The sequence below is a fragment of the Dermacentor andersoni genome, chromosome 4 (assembly GCF_023375885.2).
Source record: "Dermacentor andersoni chromosome 4, qqDerAnde1_hic_scaffold, whole genome shotgun sequence".
Lineage (NCBI taxonomy): Eukaryota > Metazoa > Arthropoda > Arachnida > Ixodida > Ixodidae > Dermacentor > Dermacentor andersoni.
This window is the reverse complement of record NC_092817.1, coordinates 91046270-91068856: the sequence shown is the minus strand read 5'-3', so window position 1 is coordinate 91068856 and position 22587 is coordinate 91046270. Positions and strand designations below refer to the sequence as shown.

The window sequence follows — 22587 nt, the reverse complement described above, 5'->3', positions numbered from 1 at the left end:
ACTGTGACTGCTAAGCACGTTGGTGAGTTGTACATTGGGTGAACCTTGCGTATAGAGAACAATGCTACCCTGCTTTGTACACTAACAATCCAATGGAGGTCAAAGGCTCCCAGAAGGATGAAAAGTGGAAATTAAAGAAACTTAAGGAGAGCCAGGGTGGGTAAAGCTAGCCCGATACAGATGTTTTGAGTAGAGGACTTGTCTGTGTCAAGACCTTTTGAGAAAGTCGAGCTGTCTTGTTGTAATTGGCACTAAACCCTTGTTGGCATTTCCAGGTATGTCACTCAGCTTCCGTTTGCCACTTAGTGTCATCATCCTTGCCAGGGAAACTTTTGCTAAGGTTGCGAAAGAACATAAAGGGACAACACAAACATCATTTTTGTTGTTCGTTTCCCTCATTTTGCATCCGTGTCTGCACACCTAACGTTTTTCTAACATGAATCCCTACCAGCTTGCTCAACTTTGTTATTCTAAATGTTTTCTTATTGGGTAGAAAATGTGTGCATCTTCACAGCTTTCATTTCCAGCTGCAGTGGCTGCATTCTTATAAGGACAAAAAAAAGTGTTCGTGTTTCTAAATTAAGCTGCACAATGAAGGGATGCTAAAGAGAAATACAGTCACCAACTGGTAATTTGGACTTGGTAGGGACTATGTGAAAGTGAATATATGAGGAGTCCAAAATATTGGATTCAATATAAATTAAGTGATTTTATTCCACAAGTGGCCAAAAAAGCTTGTCAATGCATTCCTGCATGTATATATTCTTGTATGGAACCTGGTGAATCTATATTTTGACTTTTGTCATGTTGTTCCTACAGATAGATGAAAACACTGTCAGTTTATGCACCTATTTTCATCCCTTGGCAACTTGAACTAAGATCGACCACACTACGATAGCCGAATGATCACGAGTTTCTTCATAACGGTCGTTTACTTAATCACTTCCCTCGTTGGCAAAGTGATTGAGGATGGAGTTCGGACTGTTTGAAGCTGCTTGATGCCTCTGAGCGACAAAAATTTGTAATAGCACTCAGAGAAGTTGCTTGTGACCGAGTCGCTTTTTCATACATAAAGGAACAAAGAGGAAGTGTGGAATGCACATGACAAAGCACAAATGTAGCCTTTAGAACCTAGTGCCTTGGTTCAGCTTCTCCTACTGGATAGACTAGGCTTTGCATCTTTTGGTTTCGAAGTGGTGCCATTGATGTATCAAAACAAGAACACTGCTCTTTCTGCTTGGCTTGTGGGCCGAATTAGCATGTAGGCATGCAGGCAGAGTCCAAATTATCAAATGGCACATTGCATTGCATGAGGTGTTGGGCTCGTCCTTACACATTACGTCTATGAGGTGAGTGGCAGTGCTGTGAAGCTGCGCGTATAATCGAGCATGCCCGCATAATTACTCAGTGACTGTACAGACAAACTTTGATGTAATGAATTATTGGATATAATGAAATAAATCTAAAATGTTTCTTGCAAATATCAGCATGTAATCAATACATGCTTGAAAGAAATATAGGGTACAACATAGATATCTTTTGCATAAAATGTGACTTTATTACATCAAGGTTAAACTGGGTTACATTAAATAGCATTTGTAAATTACATTCTTGCAATACCAAAACAGTCACTCTTGCTATAATGGGGGGCTTGGTAAATCAGAAGAGACACTTAAATGAAAGATGAGTGGCAACAGTGGTCATCCCACACCAGTTTGCAGTGACGTAGCAGATTTTGACAGCATCTGCTCAGGCCTAGTTAAATATCGGTTGAGAAGGACTGCATTACATTGTAAAGGAACCAACTGACTCAAAGACTAGCAAGTTTTGAAAATTCAATTTTTCTGCGCAGCTTAAATACAAAAAGAAAGAAAATACTTCGCAATCCACGATGTCACATAGATATGCTGCTGCTGAGGTTTTGATGCAGAACTTAAAGAGGGGCGTGTGACTTTCATTTTGTCCAGTAATAATCAACCTTTCCCTGCCAAATGAATGAAAATTGTGTTCTGAAAGAATAGCACTCTGAAACTGAATGAATGTTTGTCTGCGATCCCCAGGTGATCAAAAATTAACCTGGAGCCCTGCACTGTGCTGTCTTTCACAGCCTAGTGTGCATCTTCAGCACATAAGACGCCATAGATTTTCAGAATGTGCGTACGTGGAAGCATGCTGTCAAAATGTCCGAATCTTGATTCTCTGTGTTTCTTTCTTGAAGGGAACCCTGGCTGAGAGACTTCGTGCTGGTGGAGCGGGCATACCGGCTTTCTTCACACCCACTGCCTATGGCACACTGATTCACAAGGGTGGAGCCCCAATCAGATATGACTCTAATGGCAACATTTCCATCAAAAGCGAGCCGAGGCAGGTGAGACACACCTCGCCCAAGAAGGTTTGCAGCCTGGGGCCTCGGGGAATTTTGTATGTGGTCTGCGCGACCATTTCGATCATTCAGTCACACAAGTAGGATGCCTTGTTTTCTCAACTTAGAACAAGAACTGGCTGCATGTCTTAAGGAAGGAAGAAGATAGGCTTGCCAATTGTATGCCTCTAACCGGTTCGTGGTTCTTCCATTCGTATAGTGTGTGCAGCAGAGGGATTAGTGATACAGAGTGAGCAAGCTTTCCTTTTGGTTCTCAGTTCGAAGGCACCCATAGCTTCCTCTACACTGCACAGTTGTCGAGACAGAGTAACATAAAGGTGACTCGGCCCACTTCACTCTGCCAGACATTCCATTCCTGAAGCATGCTTGAAGTAGGAGTGACAGTGTCTATTGTCAAGTGGCCTCGTACAATTACTGACATAACTTGACAGAAAGGTAAACAGCATCTTTTAAGCCCTTTAATGATGAGACCTAAAGGTAACATAAGGAAATGTTTATTTTTCATCTAAATGTGGAAAACAGAGAGAATAAGGATGTGCAACGACAAAAAAAGATATTTTGTGGAAACTTTTTCAGCAATAGGTAGGCAACACTAGGCAGAACATTGGAAGCAAGCGGCACCTCAAGCCGCCTGTGGCTTTGCGTGGAAATTGTGCAGACAGTTCTCGTCGGATGTAGAAGGGAGGTGCACTTGTGTGATATTACTGCAACCAGCAATGTTGCATCAGTCTTTCTTGTCTGACCATGCTTTCAAAAGAAAGTGATTTGTACGAAAACTCTTTCCTCGTCCTCTGTTCCTGTTCAAATCCAGCGAATGATGCTTGCTGCGAGTCATTCTGTGTTGGCTGAAGACCTTTAGCCAGATCTTTCTTATTTAAAACCAAAATTCAGCAAGAAAAAAAAATTTTTTTGTGTTGCCTGTAGGCAACCTCTCCATAAAAGGTTAAGAAAATGACCTGAAAGCCCTACAAATCATCAGTCAGCTGCTTCTAGACTAAAATGCTGTTTTCTCTTGAACCTGCTGAGATTGCTGTATACTGTATGTAAAAAAGTATATTACTGTGTTGAGGCATTTCTCATTTCCATCATGACCATAGTCATAAATTTACGTCATGAAATATTTTATGACACATGCACACACATTGAGTTTGTGTAGCACATGCATTTGTCATATGGTGATATCTTGTTGTCGAGAACGAAGATAGAGCAATTTGTTTCATGAAAGACTTTTCATTACTGGAACAAATCCTGCTTTAAGTGGACCACACTTTGCAGCACAAAATTGAATGTCAGGCTGTCCCTGTTGAACATAGCATGGAAGCTTTAGCTGTAAAAGAAATATACAGTGGAACCCACTTGTAACAGTATTCAAGTGCTAATAAAATCCCATTTTTATAACGAATAATTGTTATAACCAGGGTGAATGAAAGAAAGCAGAGGGGACAAACGTTCAAACAACTTAATTAGGCAGAAATAAGTACAGTCGGACCCATTTACAGTCGAAACCCGCGATAACGAAATCCAGCTACTACGGAATTCTCATGGCAATGAAATAGTTTCGTATCCCCGGCAAATGCCCATAGGCTTTAATGCATTTCGTACTTCTCGACAACGAAATGTCGCTGTACTACAATTCCGTATCAACGAAATTTGCTGGAATGTAACCTTGCACATTACCTACTCACGCAATGCTAGCGGGCTCCAAGATGTGCTCAAATGCAATTGCTTTGCACTAAAATTGAGTAAAATACCACCACTTTTCACTTCCTTGGGTGCCGCCACTTTTGTTTACAAAAACAACCAAGCGCCGGAAGCGATCGTGCCGGAGACACATCATGGCCACCATCTTGTTTGTTGATCGCCTGTTTGAAGCAGCAGCATGTTGCTGCCAACATGCGACGACGGTTATTGCAAGCCTACTGCAGTGCGTAATGTGCGCCTCAGCGAGGAAAATGCAACAAAAACAAGAAAATCCATGTTGGTGGGATGTAGAATTGTTTATGGCACTTGAGGTGGCAGTCGCAGCATGGAGTGCCATGCATTGTGCCGTGATTCCTTGCTTCAGGAATGGTAGTTTTGGTGCCACCTGACAGGCATTACATGGGGATTCGGCGCCAGACGTAGATTTGCGCAAAGGGACCGTAATCTTGATGGACTGCCCTCGGGTATACAAGATACGATCACTTCGTGCTCAGCACCGGACGCGTTGGTGCTTACGGGCACTTGAGAAATGCTGCTGCTGCATGTGTGTAGCACTGTTGCTCTGCATCCAGCGCCGAGTTACGCAAAGTCTCGCAAAAGTGATCATATCTCTGAACGCAATTGACCGAGAGTACTGCTCCACGGCAGTGCTGCCACTGCTGATCAACACATGCAGTGCACTTTGTACTGTCGGCAATGCGGTTCACTATCCTCGCAAGCTTGCCAAAGTAGGCAAACGGAATTTTGACTGTAAGATTTCGTTCTGCGACGCATTACCTATCTGTGCTGCCTCATTTCGCAAAAACGAAATTTTTGTGAAAACAAATTTTTTTGCATTGCCTGCCAATTTCGTTATTGTGAGGTTCAACTGTGTAGCATTACTGGTTTTAACTATACTCGAATGTAACAGTGAGCAGCAGCTGCAATGGGAACATTAGTGTGGGTTCTACAGTAAATTAGGCTGCTTGCTACAATGTTCCCATGCTGCGTTATTGGCTATAAAGAACAAATCTGGCTACTGGGTGTCTGCGCCAAAAAGAAAAGAAATGCGAAATCCAGGAAAATAAAAAAAAATGCAAGCTGCTCCACCACCTTTTGGCCATGCACCCTGCACGGCATGCCTTCGTTGCCCCTCTCTTTTCTTCCTTCCACTCCTCCAATGTTGGCAGAAAGGTGAAATTAAGATGGAAGAGGGGCACGCAAGGTCGGCCATGCCACAAGGACGTACCTTGCAGGGTGGGTGGCACAAAGGTGAGTGTGACATAACAGCTCGGGTTTGTTTTCTTTCTAGGCAATGCGACAAAGGCATGGCATGTGGGATGCGCGGCACAAAGACAGGTGTAGCAAAGTGGCTCGCATTTGTTTTTTTTTTAAGGATTTTGCATTCTTTTTTTTTCTCAGTGCACACACCCAGAAGCCAGATTTAACTGTTAATACCTATAATGCAGCATGGGGGCATAGTAGTAAGGGGCTTACTTTAATGTAGAGAACATACGAACGTTGACGGTGCGTCGGCTGCTCATTGTTATATCCAATATATTGTTTAATCTGATATCATTGTAAGTCGGTTCAACTATGATACTTTTTAACAGTACAAAAGGAATTGTGTTTTACCTTGCAGCACCAGGTATTCAACGGCAAGAACTATATCATGGAACATGCCATCACGGGTGATTTTGCTCTTGTTAAGGCGTGGAAAGCAGACAAGGCCGGAAATATAGTCTTTAGGCAAGTCGTGTTCTCTGTATCCTTTTTATCTTTTTTAGTTATGAATAAATTTTGAGATATAGAGTGGGCCTACTCTGAATCAAGCCTGATGGGAGCATGAAAAACTCGGTATACAGCTTTCTGTTGCTCAATACGTGCTACATAAAAGTGCTTTTCCGAGCGTGACAGAAGCCCGCAAATACATGCAAAATTGCCATGCGACTGTTCGCTCGAGGAACTTTGTGTGTATTCGCGGGCTTCTTTCATGCTCGGAAAAACACCGTCACGTAGCACGTATCGAGCAACAGAACACTGTATTGGGAGTTTTTCACTTCGCTCTACAATTTTTTCATTTACTTTTTATCTCATTATAATATTTGAGAAGTTTATTAATCAATGAAGCCTAGTTTCTTAGTTAGGTGGGATGAAAATATTAATCTGAGTATGTCCAAGCGATGGCAAATAGTGTTACCTTGATTCTGTCCAGCTACCTGGCATTTGCATATTTTTAATGTTTGGCTTAAGTTACGTAGGACACCCTGTGTGTGTATATATATATATATATATATATATATATATATATATATATATATATATATATATATATATATATATATATATATAGTACGAGTGACGGTCTGCTTCAGACCAACATCAGTTGCATTTTGGTACTTGAAGAGGCAAAACGTGTATTGAATGAGATCCTGAGCAACACTTTGCAAGGTGCTAAACGCAATTAAAATCTTGGATCTGGGACCTCAAAGAGGTGTGACGTAATGCTAATGCATTTATCTTGCATTTACTGCTAAATTGCCTCTAAATTTTTTTTACTTCCCTTCTCGAAACGACTTGAAACGTTGTTCTTGGTACTTTTCTAGGAAAACAGCATCGAATTTCAATCCAGTAATGTGCAAGGCAGCAAAGTACACAATAGCTGAAGTAAGTTCTTTTGCCGTACTTCTCAATTGTCTTGAATCTCATTTGCATGTCGAAGACACTTAATGTCTCAAAATTATGTTACTCAAAGTTATGTCCCGAGTTTGCTTGCTTCTTTATTTTTGCAATCAGGTGGAAGAGATTGTTGAGACTGGTGCCTTGCCTCCTGACCATATCCACATTCCGAGCATCTATGTGGACGCCATCTACAAAGGAACAAGCTTTGAGAAGAGGATTGAGGTATGTGTTGCGTGTAATTTAATTTCATAACTCTACTTTAGCTCCTTCAGGCCTGCAATGAATTCTCTCCATTAAAAATTTATTTTAAAAGGGTACTTGCACAAAAATTTTGTCTCTCGCTTTTGAGGCTTTATGAGGTAGCTGTTGACCCTGCAACTACAGTGTCCTGCCAGAATTTCTTAAACGAGTAAAAAGATAACCAATTATATCCTCTCTGGACCATATAAATATACCCGCCAAGTGGAGCATGTATTATAGGTGTTTCTACATTCTGGGTTGTTTACAACGTTTCACTTCACATCACAAAAATCAGAGGTAGTGATCGCAAGCCGCTCTCATACGCACCAGTCCGCCTAGTGCAGTGGTCGCAAGCCACACAATGACCGTGCCTTGCTCTAAGCTGGATGCATGCCGCATAAACCACTCATTCCTTGTTCACTCTGCTTTTCTGCATTCCACAGAAGATGTTAAACTTGGGTTTTCCACTGTCGCTTCTGTTAGAACATACAGCATCCTTCTCACTTTCTCTGCCCTACTATACCATGATGTAATGTTTTCAACAAGGTGACCACAATGTGGCTTCAGTTATGGCATCGACCCACACATCAGTGATACACATAACCCCCCCCACCTTCCAATTTTCATGATGTGCAGAGGTTGCCCTTGTAAAAAAATCATACACCATGAAATTTGGTGCACTTTCTAAATTCATCACTTTAAAAGATGTTATAAGGAGGCTGTCAAACTGAATCTGAACCAAAAACCATACCAAAAACTGGCAACAACGGCGCTTAATGACACGGGAAATGTGCTTTTTATTGCACACCTTGGTTCAACGTACCTTTGCTACCTCCAAGCAGATACCAACACTCTTTGATTTTTCAAATCTTTCCTTGGGCGCAATGTGCTTGATTTGGACTTCTTGCCTGCACTTAGTCAGTGAAAGACTGCAAAACACATAGGTTGGCAAACTCATGAGTAGACTCACTCAGTCTCAGACCGACCCGTGAACCCGTGAGTCTGAGTGAAGGCCGGCTGAGTGGAACTTTGGTGAGTTTGAGTCTGAGCGATCCCCACTGAGCAGAATTTTGGTGAGTTTCGGTGAATTCTTAAGCAAAAAATATACATTTGAGCGTCTCTTCAATGAATGCCTCTACAATGAAATGACGTGTATAACGAAAAAATAATTTTGTTCCAGTTGTATTGTGAACTTTGCAGGGCGTGACCTTTACAACAAAGTGACCTGCCCTAAGCACTTCCTTTTGAAGGCGTTCAACTGTATATGTGAGTGAGCCTTAGTGAGTTCTGTTTATTTTTCCGACCTAAAAAAAAAGAAAACATCGCTGAAATTTTGGCAATGGAAGCAGCGCGATGCAGCTTGTAGGGTACATCGCACGAGTGCATAAAAAAAATGATAAAATAGGAATATGCGGCTTTCATTCGCTTAGCCGTCTAGTCCACGCCAAACTGGCGCCCCCATGCCCCTTCCTCCTTTGCTTCTAAATGCCATTTTACAATTTTGCACCGATCCTTGTTGCAGCTCCAGCAATGCAATTTGGTGCCGCTAAACCGAGAGTTAAGGTGCTGCACCTTCGACCCCCTCCCCTTTATGTAATACTCCATGTAATAATCAGAAATACAGTCAGACAAGGCTAGATTAGATGCTACAGCACTGTGGGCTACGATGTTACAAGAAGTGAGCAAGACAGATGCTGTCCATGTTTCTCAAGTGTGGTAGGCTCGGTCAGCTCAATCACCATTCCTGTTCAGCACTTGCTCGACCCCTCCCCTATTTCGTTGGCGCTCTTTCTTTCGTCCGGGAGCGGTGATGGCTAGTGTTCAGTGTGACTGGCGACTGACATGGCACTGCTCGTTTGTGGGTTGGGCTGTGCCTCTATACTCTTGTGGCAATTTCTACAATCAGTGGTAAACCTGTCGCTTCTGCGGCCAGACTTTCCAAGTGCTCAGTATCCAGCTGAGCATTCGAGAACAAGGTCAGCTGAACTTTCAGCAGTGCTCTTGTGAACCACAATTTGATTGAACGTTGGGGACGTAGCTTTTGTGCAGACACTCTGGTGCCTCGGAGGACAGGACAAAAAAGAAACTAAGAGGAATAGAAGGAAGCATGATGGCAAACAGCTAGTCTCAGGGCTAGCTGTTGATTCTGTGGACAAACTAGGACTTTCAAAATTCTCAGTACCTAGTGCAATGTTCGACAACTCAAAAAGCAAAATGGCAAGCTCCCGGTGTGCTGTCGTGAATTGTAGCTGAAATGTGGCATTTTGTAAAGTCATATTTTCTTTGTGCACAATTTTAGCAGCGCTTATGTTTTGTTTGTGGGACAAGCCCTCGTACAGCTCAATGGCAGATAGGAAGGACCGAGTTCTAACCTGAGCTGCCAAAAATTTGCATGCGTGCCACACAGACAAGTGCATGCATGCACGGATGCACAGACACACAAATAAGAATTTCTATATTTTTGAAAGATCCCTTTGCATATTTTATCCCAAGGAGAAATGCTTTCTGCATGGCCAAGATCAAGCGTCATACTCGTTTGTTTCTTACAAGACATTATGGTGCACAATAAATAAAGAACCTTCTTGTATGTTTAAAACTGTTGTGTGCACTTTTTCCTAAATGTTTAGCATTTGTTATGTCTCTGCACGTGCTAATAAAGGTCTCTTAATTATTGGTCTGTCAAATTCACAAGAAAGTCCAAGTTTGTGAGAGTCTGTAGGCCAAGTAGACCTGCCTGAGTTTGAGTCAGGCGAGTCCGAGTGAGCCCACCTAAGCAGAATTCTGGTGAGTGAGTGGGAGTGAGCACCAAGCAAAAGATATAATTTTTGAGTGAGTCTAAAAGAGTTCTGTTTACTTTGCCATAGGTCTACTTTGCCAACTTATGGTGCCATGTGCAGAAGCATTGTATCGGCATTTAGCACAAACTGTCCTTGTTAATAATTCAGTAGCGTCAGTGTGTTCACCTGCTTTTATTAAAAAATAAAAAGCAGAAAACTGAGCGAGATGTCAATTGCTAGCTTCTTTCATTGCTGAAGTTTGAAGTTGTAATTTATGTAATACAATGTCAATGTGGGCACTCTATCTAAGAAAAACATACAAAATGTGCATAAAGAAAAAAAAAGTAGCTGTTCTGCCTGAAAAGCAAAGCATTGATTGCGAGAGCAAATTGTTAGACAGCTATATGCTGGAAGGTTAGTAATTTTATCAGGTGTACAAATTGCTGCAAACATTTGCTTACTAACCATATTGATAAGCACAGTGTCATATGCGCACAGGCAAACATGAACACATCTCACTCTATCACTGTTCACACTCGCTGTCAGAATGCTGGCATGATGAAGAGCAACGGCAGCAGCAGCGAGCGAGTTCCCTTTCATCCTGTTTCTCGCCTCAATGCGAACTAGGCGTGCGAGAACACAGCGCACAGAAAGCCATCAGCTATCTCTGGTTGGTTAGCCCTTGAACCCACTGCAGTTTACCTGAAAAATAGAACCTGTGTGGCTGCACTCAGCCGCGGCCACAGTAGAAGCAGAGATGCACACTACACTGCCTTCTCCCCCCTTCCCCCTCCTACTGTCTGTACATCTCCCTGCCTTCCTCCCTCGTGTGCGTGAGATGACATTGCTGCACCAAGCCACCAGCCTTCTCAGCTCGCTCTCCCATGTTTTCCCTCGCACCTACAGTGCATGGTGCGTGGCTGCGACCTTATAGCACTTGTACTTTATATGGAACCTCATGGCGACACCGATGTTGATGACGACAGTGGAAATTTGCCTGGAGCTATTATATAATTGCTATCGCAATAATAATAATAATAAAAAACAAGTATTCAGCATGGAACTGTGCTGCTGGTGCTCGCGTTGTCAATATCTCAGTGCCTGGATCTACGCTGCATCCTCAAAGCCAGTTCTTATAGTTCCATTCAAATACTATAAAGGACAACAACAGTTCTTGAGGTCTGCAGGGAAAAACACTGACTGCAAATGGAGACTTGTCTGAAAAATTGTTGTTTAGCAGGACCACAGTTGTTGTGCAGACGATTGAGTTACTTAGCAAACACGCGGAGGATGTCACTTGTGTACAATTGTTATCATCCATCGAGTAAGCACGTCTTGTCTTAGGCAGCCTATGGATTTGCTGTCTCGATTTGTACATAGTAATTAATTATTTCCCATCTCAACATGTTTGGATTCCTTCAAAATGATGCGCGGTACTGTAATAGTGCCTTTAGCTAAACTTTACTAAATGCATCTGGGATGTGCCCTTCCTCTTTTTTATTACTTTTATTGTCATTGTGCATCAGATGTGATTGTGTTGTATCATATTTGGTCTACATGTACTAAAAAATTCGGCAGCATGTTACACTCCTGTAACATCTGAAGGCGAAAGCGCATGTACCGTGATAATCCATTAAATTATACGAACGGAGGGGTTCACGAGACGCAAGAACGGAGACTTCTTGCAAGACATGAGTCGCAGTGTGAAGTAAATGTATGGTGCTTTATATCGACCTCCTCAATGACACATGCGAGTCTCTAATGCACTACCTAAAGGTTCTTTCATTCTCTTTCTTTCCATCTTTCTTCCCTCCTTTCTTTCTTTGTTCTTTCCTTCATCCCTTTTCCATTCCTTCTTTCTTTCCTTCGTCCTTTCTCTTTTGTTTCTTCACTCATATTCAGCCATTGCATCTTTGCTTAGGGGGGTATGAGCCATCCCTGACAATATTTTTTGCATCACTGGACTAGAATGCCGCTTTTTCAGGTATGAGCCATTGCAACGAGTCACTTAAGGCTTTCACCTAAATTATGTAAACAAGCCTTTTTTTTGCCAAGCAGACCTCGCAAAACTTTTCATTTCATTTTTTTAGGACATTGTGCATGTTCGATGGTCGTTTTTCTAGAATATTTGTATTTGATTATGAAATTTCACTATTTGAATGCCTCTACAAATTACTATCTTGGCCATGGGCCAGGGAGCCCATTGCTCCCACCTGACAAAACCTGCGCATGCACCATGTAGACAAGTCAGTAGCACTGTGTGGTGTGTTGCCATCACAGGACAAGATGAGTTTACTGCACCGAACCTGTTCACTAATCGGTTAAGTGTTGCAAACTGGTTTGCAAACCGTTATAAAATTTTATTTCCGTGAACCGGAATGAAATCGGAGTCTGTTAAACCAAAACTGAACCGGTATTTCTTTTGGTTCGACACCCTGGTTATAATAAATAATTTGTTGCATGTTTGAGGAAAACAGACATCATATTGTGATTACGAGGTTGGCGGCTATCTAACAGAAAAAAAGCTACAAAAAGATTTTCTCACATTTCCTTCCATCCAGCAACTTTTGTAATGGACAAAACCAAAACAGAGTTGTGTTTTCAGTTTGACAAGCTTTATTTTATTTACATATGTTACTTCAGTGCCTTGAATCAGAAAGATTAAATGGGTTTTTCTGCGAGGACATTTAAGGTGATTTTAAATACAGTGCAGAAGTAGTGATATTCTTGGCAGCACACTATTTGCGGTTGAAGGTGTCAAGATCCAGAACTAAAACAGCATGAAGTAACAGAACAAGGAGGAGAGACAATCAGTTTGTGCTGTTCTTGTTCTAAATATCATTTACCAACTAGCTTAACAGCAAAGCTCTCTCTATGTCAGGATGTATGTAGCAGTAGTTGACGGATGGACGAATTCACTAAAGAACGTCTTTGCAGGGCTTGTGATTTCAAAATTGAAGGCAGCCAGTTCAGAAGGCCGACAAATTTAAGGACCATATAATGCGATTACTTAGCATTATGGCTCATCTAATTCGTCATACTGTTTTACATGCAAGTTTGCCAGAAATGATGTGCCCAGCACCACATTAGAGAAATATGTGCACAAAATGCACAGTGAAATACATTGTTGTGCCACTTGACATTTTCATACACTGCAGAAAAATGTCACAGTGTGTCATTTGTGAGGCAAGTGGCATAATTTACCATAATGGCAAAGAATAAAATGATAAAATTCTGCACTTGGTTATACTCCAGTGGCCACAAGAGACCACTTAAGTGTTCTTCACTCACTCTGTTAAAGCAAAGCTCACGAATATATTTTCCTGCTTTTTCTTTCACTTTTGTCGGTATGTACTTCTTAATGCAAATGCAAATGTTCGACATTGATGCAATATGAAATCAGACTTTGTGCTTAAACACAGGGTGCATCTTATTGTCATGTATTATAGGTGTTTGCTGATTTCCTATCATTGATTAAGGAGTGAAAAAGAGGGAAAAGTCATGAACCTTCTTAAAATAAAGCCCTAGAAGATTAAGTGCATGGCTTGGTAAATTTGCTTTTGAATGATCTTAATGTATGGGTCCGGTGAGGCAGATGTCTTTTGTTTAAGCGCTCTAGTCATGCTGTCTGTTATTCCCAGTCTGTAAACTTGGACTTGTGTCTTTTGTTTAAGCGCTCTAGTCATGCTGCCTGTTATTCCCAGTCTGTAAACTTGGACTTGTGACTGCTTTGCAGAAAAGGAAGCTGAGGGAAAAAGCTGGTGCTGCTTCTAGTGGAAAAGATGACCTGAGAAGCCGCATTATCCGAAGGGCAGCTTTAGAATTCCAGGACGGCATGTATGGTATCCATTTGTGGTTGCTATGCTTGGCAATGTTTCAGTTAAGTATGTGGGCTTCTTGTTGTGTTGTGCTACGGCTACAACTGCCATCTAGCCTTTCCCACGGCAAAACAACCTAGCTGTGCCGCTTGTGGCTGGGAGTGGTGTTCACGAACGCCTATTCTTATTGTTTGGGAATGGCCGAGAGCCCAGTGTGCAACTCCTGTGGGTGTGAGGAAACCATCGAGCACCTATTGTGTACCTGCCCTCACTAGGATGTACCACGCATGCAACTCTGCAGGCAACTTTACACCGACTGGACTCAAGACCGTTCACCGAAATAAAGATACTCGGACCATGGGCACACTTGTCAGCGGCACAAAAAGTGATTTGGGCACTGGTACAATACTTGTAGTGCCCCGGCTTAAGAGACCGTTTATAGTGTCCCTGTGTATAGTGTCCCTCCAACACGCACTCAGTGCTTACTCTCTCCCTTTTTTCCTCTTTCTATTCCCCTTTCCCTCACCCCCAGTGTAGGGTAGCAAACTGGGTGCTCGTCTGGTTGACCTCCCTGCCTTTCCTGTCATTGCTCTCTCTCTCTTGTGATACCAAAAAAATACAGCGGCACATCAACACTCCGGCAGGATATGTGTTACTTGCCTGCCGAGTTCAGTTCCTTGCTGCCATGGCCACACTCCTGTAGAGTGGAATTAAGAAACATCCATCGGCTGAAATAGTAGCACGGGCTTCAGAAATTGGAAGCCGTGAGAGGCTCACACCTCCATTTTCTAACCTTTAGTTTCTGTTATCCTTATGCAGGACACACAATATCCATCCTAACTGTGTGATTGCTGCACAAAGAAATGTTGGCCACTTAAACCGAGTACAAGAATCCGTGCAGTAACCCTATGCAGTGCCTATTTTTCTAGACATCTGCTGTGTCAGCCGTGAAATGCTTGGAACCACCACATGTCACGTAGAAGAGGCGTCATCACCTCCCTGCGAGACTGCATAAAACAGAGCCAGCCATGGCTGGTGTCTGGTAACCAAAGAAGCCAAGGCCAGAGGGCAACACTACACCATTAGATTGGCACAAGCTTCCAGGGGTTTAGAAATGGGGGGAGGAGGCACTTGAGTCCTGTCAGTCCTCGGGAATGAGAGAAGCTCAGCGTCTCCCCTGCCCCCCCCCTTGACCCAACCACTTGTAGAACACTTTCGAAGGGTCTTAATATCAAGGTGATCAAAACTTATCAGACGACTGCCTCAGCTATGCTATGGTACAGCTAAGGTGCAGCTTTTAAGCATAAAACATCACCTAACCCAGCCAAACTGAATATCCAATCAGTTAGTGATATTAAGTAATTAGTTACACAACACTAGCTTTCTAATGCCTTACTGCCCTATTCTTTGCATGACACTTGTTTATTTCTCTTTAGCCTTTCTCTTATTTTTCTTTAGCCAAGTGATCATGGCATTTCAAAACATGCATTTGGATTGCCAATTCCTTAGCTTGTGTCTCCCAAAGTCAACCTTGGCATTGGGATCCCTGTGCTTGCAAGCAACTACATTCCCAAAGGAGTTCACGTGGTGCTCCACAGTGAAAATGGAATCCTTGGAGTCGTAAGTGAGACTTTTATGATCGAAGCTGTCAGCTTTACTCTTGCTTCATAGTTCGCTACAGCTTTCAAGTAATGGGCGTATCCCATTAATGGCAATGTGCTGTTTCTTGTTGTAGATGATCAAACAGTCTGGTTAATATAATAAATTATTATTGCGTGGATTTCTTTAATTGCTTCTCACCAGTGATTTACGATAAGAAAATTTGCTGAAATGTAATGAGGCTTAGTTGTACATTTTAAGGGTGTAATTTACATGTACTCTTCAGAATAAAATCTGCAAAGCCAGTCGTATACCATTTTGTATGCTTGTTTCATTACTCTTAAATTGGCTGTCAAGTGATAACTATCTTCAATGATAGTGCAGCCACATTGGAAATTTAAATCTCTTTTCAATGGTTCAAGGCCCAAAGCAGCTACATTTAAAAGTTTGTACTGGAGAGCTTCCATTCTTTCTGGTTAACAAATTTTCTTCAGGGTCCATATCCCACAGAGGAAGAGGTCGACCCTGACTTGATTAATGCAGGCAAGGAGACGGTCACCGCACTGCCTGGAGCTTCCTACTTTGGCAGTGACGAATCGTTCGCTATGATCCGAGGGTAAAGGATTTGTCAATTCTCACATGCAGGACTATGATTGAGTCTCACATGTATGTGCAGCTCTTTCAGTGAGCTGGTTGAGGTAGATTTACTCAATGGACCTAACTGCCAATTTACTGTGCAAACTCGGTGTACTTGGCTCAGATCCATGAAATCACACCCTCACTGGATGAACCAAAGCATGATTAGTTACCTTTTAGCCTCATCCCACTTTGTCTGCAGAGTTAAGTGGTAATTGGTACGTTGTGTGAATTTGCCTGTAGCAGGAGCGGCCATGTAGTCTGCAGTTATGTAAGCCTACAGCTGCTTGCTGCTTTTCTGTTAGTTTAGCCCAAATATGGCTGTGCTCAACCAGACAACAAACCACAGAAGTTCAGTGAAACTACAAGTTGAAAGAGAATTCTTTAACTTGGCTTTGTGGCACATGGGTCATGGTAAGGGCTTTTCTTAATCATAATTTGATACAGGACACCTAAACGGTTTGCTGTGTTTGCACCACTCTGGACTGTCTCACTGAAGTTGAGGACACACTGCATGGCATGAGCTCATGAACACTTGCTGAGTAGTGTAGATACCTAGTTTCACATTGTCATCCCCCCCCCCCTCCCCACCTCCTCCTTATTTCAGAGGCCACATTGACCTTACAATGCTTGGCGCAATGGAGGTGTCACAATATGGGGACCTTGCTAACTGGATGATTCCGGTGGGTTGCCATTCTGTGCTTAATTAAGCTGTGCTAAAGTAACAATGAAAAATGCTGTGCTACATTTGTTCAATAGCTTGTCTTTAAAAAATATCATAGTACCAAAAAATAAGTTGACTAAAGAACGCTGGCTGACAGAATGTACAGTACACCATGATCATGTAGGTAAAACAGTGTGCCAAGTTTTCCATTGTGTCAGAAAATTTTTTAAGTGGCGTCTGTTGAATCGGGCTTGCTTGTCTTCGTCACTGGCTCCGTGACTACTTGGGGTGCGGCTACAGTCTAACTGCTTACTTTTAGCCAGAAAGACGAATAGTGTCAGTCCGTGAAGACAAACATTTTAGCTTTCCAGAATAGCTCTGTAGTTAAAACAAATCATTGTTGTGTGTTTCTATCCATGAGACAGTTGCGCACTGACTTCCTGACCATTAATTTGAAAAAGAAAGCTCCACCTATTGCTTGACTGCATACAATTATGAACTCTCCCTCCACTCTATGAATTTCTGACACCTAATACAATAGTACACTATTTTCTCTTCCTTTTCCTATTTCTGTGGCCACTGTTGTCTTGTTCTGACGGGGTTGGAATGCAAGAGCGCTAATGTGAGTAGTCTTGCATTCCACTATGGTGTCTTCCATCATGGTGCCTATCATAGCCCCAATGTCACCGCAGGAAATTATACCCAGTTGAAGCTCTGTGTATGATATTTTATTGCAATTATACGAACACCTGATGCACATTCATATTGTTGATGCTTCTGCCATGATGCTGTCACTGTTATCGATGCCTAATGTGCGACCTGTGTACGGAGGGTTACGAGGTCTCTAGAGGCGCAAGCAGTGCGTAATGTGTTTTGCTCCAAAAATGACAAACCCAAGTGAATGCACCATCATGCGCCGCTCAATTGGCCCTACAGAGGTGCCAGGACAGCATTCTGCCTTAAGCTGCAGACATGAGTATTGTGCTCATACACACCAGCATTCCTGCTGACCAGCTGTGTTGCTCACTGGGTTGAGTGGAATGGACAATAAACACAACCTTAATTATCTAATCCTTTCATTGGGCACTGAGAAATGCAGATGGGTTTTCGTTATTCTCATATTGTGTGCCACTGGCATGCGATGCCCACAAAAAAATGGAGGTACACTTCATTACGCCAGCATTATGAGATGTCTTGTAGCTACCATGAAGCTGTTTCTGCAGTGCAGCAGCAGTTTCCTTACATGCTGTATCACGCCAACATGTCGCCCCCACAAATTTTTAGAACATCAAGTGCAGAACTTGAGCAATGCTAAACCTTGCCATCGTTTTCAGTCCTTTACCCTTAGGGGAAACTGCCATTTTTGTTTTTCGCTATGGCGTTCATATGCCCTGGCCTTTCTTTTGTTTTTTTCTACAGGGAAAAATGGTGAAAGGCATGGGAGGTGCCATGGACTTGGTTTCCAGCAAAGCAGCTGGCACTAAAATTGTCGTCACCATGGAACACGTGGCAAAAGGGGACAAGCCTAAGATAAAGAAGGAGTGCACACTGCCGCTCACCGGAGAGCGCTGTGTTGACCTCATCATCACTGAAAAGGTGTGTGTTGTGAGCTACGCGCTATTTCCTTAAAACTTCTGGCTGTCCACTTTTGTTGAATGCGTGCCTTTTTGGTGACAGAAGAATCCTCCGAGTGTTGCAAACAAAAAATAGCACGGTGATCTGTTGTAAAGTGCAGGGTTTAAAGAAATCACAATTTTGTTCATGAGGCATTGTTGAAATAAGCAGTGAGACCAGTTCATTCCTTCTAAAAATAAAATTTCACTCACTCAGCAAAGAATGAGTGAAATCTCCAGCCTCGCACATGCTTTTCATGTGCGAGGCTGGAGCTCGTGTAAGGCGATTGACGGGTTCTAAACCTCTCTGCTACGAGTACTGAGTCGCAGCCCTTTTGGGTTCGGGCTTGACGTGTGACAAAGGAGGTTTGTTGTAATAAGATATATCAACTTATTATTGTTTATGGATGGGATCATTTGATGAGATCAAATGCATTCCAATTCTTTTTTTTTTTTTTTCAGTGTGTGTTTGAAGTGTGTGAAAAGAAAGGCCTCACACTAGTTGAGATTGCAGATGGCCTTAAGGTCGATGACATCACCAATAGTACAGCCTGCCCATTTGAGGTGAGCATGTTGGAAAACCCCGAAGGTCTAGAGCAATGGCTCTCTACATTGAATGCTTCTGGGAAACCGTGTTCACTGACAAAAGGAAGGAGTCGCAGTGATATTGTGTGACAAGGAAATGCAGTATGCTCCCTTAAGACAAACTCTGTTGAACTGCATTATCTGATAAGGTGTATGGACTAGGCACATTTATTTTCACTTTAACTCATTGCACATTCAATGAGCTAAACTTCTTATAAAGCTAATAAGTTTTTGAGGTCCCTTCATGCCTTTTGTAAAAGGCTGTAGGCTCACCAAGTATTTGATCACTCTCATTCACCGATAACGCAGTGAGATTTTTTGAGGGCGGTAGATTTGCAGGCCTTAGAACCTTTGTGAAATCTGCTGGGTAAGGGCACAAAAAAGATTAATTGATGATTTCCTTTTTTTATTTCTCTTATAGGTGTCACCAAATTTAAAGCCTATGCAGCAAGTTGAGCTCTGAAGTTTACCTGTGACCTGAACTTTATTTTGACTTTGGAGACGATACTTTTGTACGTTACAGTATGTTGATCTTGTTGTGAACATGGGAACTGCAGTGGCTAGGTGCGGTGAGCGTTGTGCACTCTGATGTGCATTATACGCAACTATTTTGTAATCTGGCAACATGCATTTTATAATTTCTTTATAATGCTCTTCTTTATTTTTTATTTTTATTTTTTTGAGACAATCATCGTTGGCACGAAAGAAAAGTAACAATATTTTCGTGATCGAATGCCATATGTTAGGTTGCTTTTTATGGTCTATTGATGCATTTCTAGCTGTTATTGTTGCGAACAAGTACAAATGTAAGTTTTTTTCTGGTTTGGTAATGTATACATTTATGCCAGCATTACTACCATTATAGTGATGGCTTGTTATGGTTAGGGTCCTTCGTTTTCTAGTAAAACCTGACAATTCCCAATTTTTGCACCCTGAAAAATATTGATGAAAATAGTGTTAAACTCTGTTTCACCCTGAAGTTTCCCCCTTTGTAAGGGTTATAAAAGGGGCAAAGACCTGCAAAATGCAGATGTTACAAATCAAATGCATGTGGTCCACCTTTCGTGAGCAAGTGGTTAAGATATATCCTACTACTAATAATATTAATATATAATAAATATGGTATTATGCCTCATTTTCATTTGACACTCAAGCATGTATAAATATATAGTATATTCAGCACATGCTGGCCCTGATAAATACATGTGTTTACACAAATACAACAATGACACATTTCATCACACATTCTGCATGTCGCACACACGTCTACAGCAGTTATATGGTAGGCAGGCAACTGATGCAGTGCTGACATTTCTGTGCATAGTGAATGGTTGCTTTGATGTTGAGAGAATGTTTATCTAACTAGGTTACGCTCCAGGAGGGGTGGCTGATCCATTTAGGTTGTACTACAATAATTTTGTTGCTAGAGCATGCCACATTTTTGGACGCATAACCCGCACCTAGAATGTTAAAAAATTTTAAAGTAAAGTTGTAGTGAAGGTTATGTGAAAATTTCACCTTGAGGTGTGGCTTCACAGCAGTGCTGCACATGCTGCCATGAAGTCCTGCCTCACGGCCAGGTTCTCCATCATTCAAAGTTCTGTTATCTCCTAGAGAACCTCACCCCTCTTCCCACTCCTGCATGGGGAGAGGAGCGAAGAACTGACCATGGGCCAAAGATACGACTTAGACACGTTGTGAATCCGCAAACAGAGACTGTTCTTGCGAAAATTTAAGTGCTGTTGTGTGCAGTTATTTCCGTGGACTATATGCACCATTCTTTTTTTTTTTTCGGGTTGTTGGAACTAGAGGTGTGGGTTATGGGTGGTGGTGGGTTATACGTAAGAATGTGTTGTATATTGGGAACCAGTAAAATGACTGCAGCTAATGAGGACAATAAGTCCGATAGGCCTATGATCGACACAACTATGCTCCCAATTTTTGTGATAATGTACGTCAACAACGGCATGTAAGATAAAGAAAATCATCACACCTCCTGCGAAACATGTTCCTGTGCACTACTTTTCGTACTTTTGTTGCTGTGTTAAAAAGTGCCGAGAACAAAATGAAGAACAGATCACCAAACTCATCTCTCTTTGTTGTTCTTGTTGATACTATTTTTTTTCAAAGTTTATTAATGATGCCTGACAACAAGGATTTCTAAAGATGAGTTCATTCCTGTGAGTGATGTTGCTTGTCTAAATAGAACCTTGTAGAACATTGGAGAATATTGCTTGTGTTAATCGCTTGTAAAAGTAAAAAAAAAATATAACCTAAACTTTTGGCTGCTGCGTGACAAAACCCTCGATTTCTTCCCAGTATTTTTGCAGACAAACACATACCCTGATTTTCCTCCATTTTCCTCCTTAAAAATAACACCTAATTTTTGCCCCCCGAATTTCAAATAGTATAAAAACTGAAAACGAAGGACCCTAGTTATGTTAGCCTACTCCAGCGTGATACCTGTGCTGATCTGATAGTGTTAAAGCTAAATAATTAGATTATGCTCTCTAGTCTCTCGCTTCTCATTGGGTTTTGTTTTCTTTAGTTTGTGCCAAAAGATACATTAACAAAGTGTGTTGCCAACTATTTCATGCTTCTGATGTGTAGCTGACTGCATTTTATGCCACTAAGTGAAACATACAGCATAGTGCCCTGCTGCTAAGAAAAAAAAAGATCAATAAATAAAACGGTTTTTACACAATTCATTTGGTTTTGTGGCAGCACCACATATTTGTGAACTGTCACTGCTTTGATTGTGCAAACTGAATTACATTTTCGGGCTTCCATGTTGATAAAGGCTTGCCATAATAAATTGAAAATTATGTTTGTTGAAGAGCTCTTGTCAGCATAATTATGCTGGCTTTCCAAAAATAAAAGTAATGTCATTCTGGAGCTTATGTGTAGCACTGACTCAGAATTAAGGTTCAGGGGAAGGAAGGGGAGCATGAATTGAGCATGTTTTGTTGTCTTGTGCTCAAGATACAAATGTGCTCACGCAAAGTTGATTTATATGTGTAGGACGAGGTTTTTAATATTTCACTCTTGGATTCTATGAAGTGGTTTGGTTTAATCTTCCAAAGCAACCCAGAGGCTGCGAGAGAAGTTAAGGGGAGATAGGAGTCCACAGGCTGAAAAATTATTGGACAATAGATTCTTGGAATATGGTATTTTTGGAATCTGGATCTATTATTCTCTTTATCTGCCAAGCTTCTTATCTCTTACGTAGATATTTCAGCCATAATGTCAGTTCTTTATAAACACATAGGGCAGGTGATTTTTAACCTGTCAATGCTAAAATGGCACATATTTAATGACTGCACTGGTGTTCCTGGGCCTCGAGTGCCGCCATCCTTAAGTCTACTGAAGTTTTGAATGTGTGTGAATGGTGTAAATTTTTCCGAATGTTATTAATTACATGAGGCTTTTGTTGATTTTCTTTTTAATTTTCTCAAAATACTAATTTTACCCACCCAGCAAATCTGTTACCATAGTATTGCTGCAATATAACAGATGTACCTATTGTACATAGAATAATGTCTTTCAGCATGAAGGTAAATGTCGGGAACACATTTTCAAAATTTTGGTCTTAGTTGTTCAAATTTGTCTTGTGTGTGATCACTGCTATGTCCACATTCAAAACACTGGACTCAAGTGTGCTATAAATTAAATAATAATGGCCAAATCACAAAAGTGCTTTCATCCTTGTGTGCCTTATGCTTTCTAGTATTTATCTGTGCCTCTTGTATATTTTGTGCAGTGGTTACTTGTCAATTCTAAAAAAAAGGGAAGTTTTTTTTAGATTACCTCATGAAACCAGCACAAAATGATTACCTGCAGAAAAATATAGCATTTTTAGAATCAGAAAAAGAAACTGAACAAATCTGCCATCTTTTTATCAAATTTGGAC

The 22587-nt window shown here is 41.5% G+C and overlaps 1 protein-coding gene across 1 annotated transcript in view; it reads left to right on the top strand.

The window, feature by feature from the left end:
* Window positions 1-21381, top strand: part of SCOT (Succinyl-CoA:3-ketoacid CoA transferase) — a 29471-nt gene extending 8090 nt beyond the window's left edge. The window contains exons 6-16 of the mRNA XM_050183416.3: window positions 2219-2368; window positions 5706-5812; window positions 6670-6730; window positions 6860-6967; window positions 13499-13604; window positions 15106-15200; window positions 15674-15795; window positions 16423-16498; window positions 17899-18075; window positions 18555-18656; window positions 19099-21381. Coding sequence (XP_050039373.2) covers window positions 2219-2368; window positions 5706-5812; window positions 6670-6730; window positions 6860-6967; window positions 13499-13604; window positions 15106-15200; window positions 15674-15795; window positions 16423-16498; window positions 17899-18075; window positions 18555-18656; window positions 19099-19140 — 1146 coding nt within the window. The 3' untranslated portion in view covers window positions 19141-21381. The remainder of the gene's footprint in view (window positions 1-2218; window positions 2369-5705; window positions 5813-6669; window positions 6731-6859; window positions 6968-13498; window positions 13605-15105; window positions 15201-15673; window positions 15796-16422; window positions 16499-17898; window positions 18076-18554; window positions 18657-19098) is intronic.
* Window positions 21382-22587: the final 1206 nt, after the last annotated feature.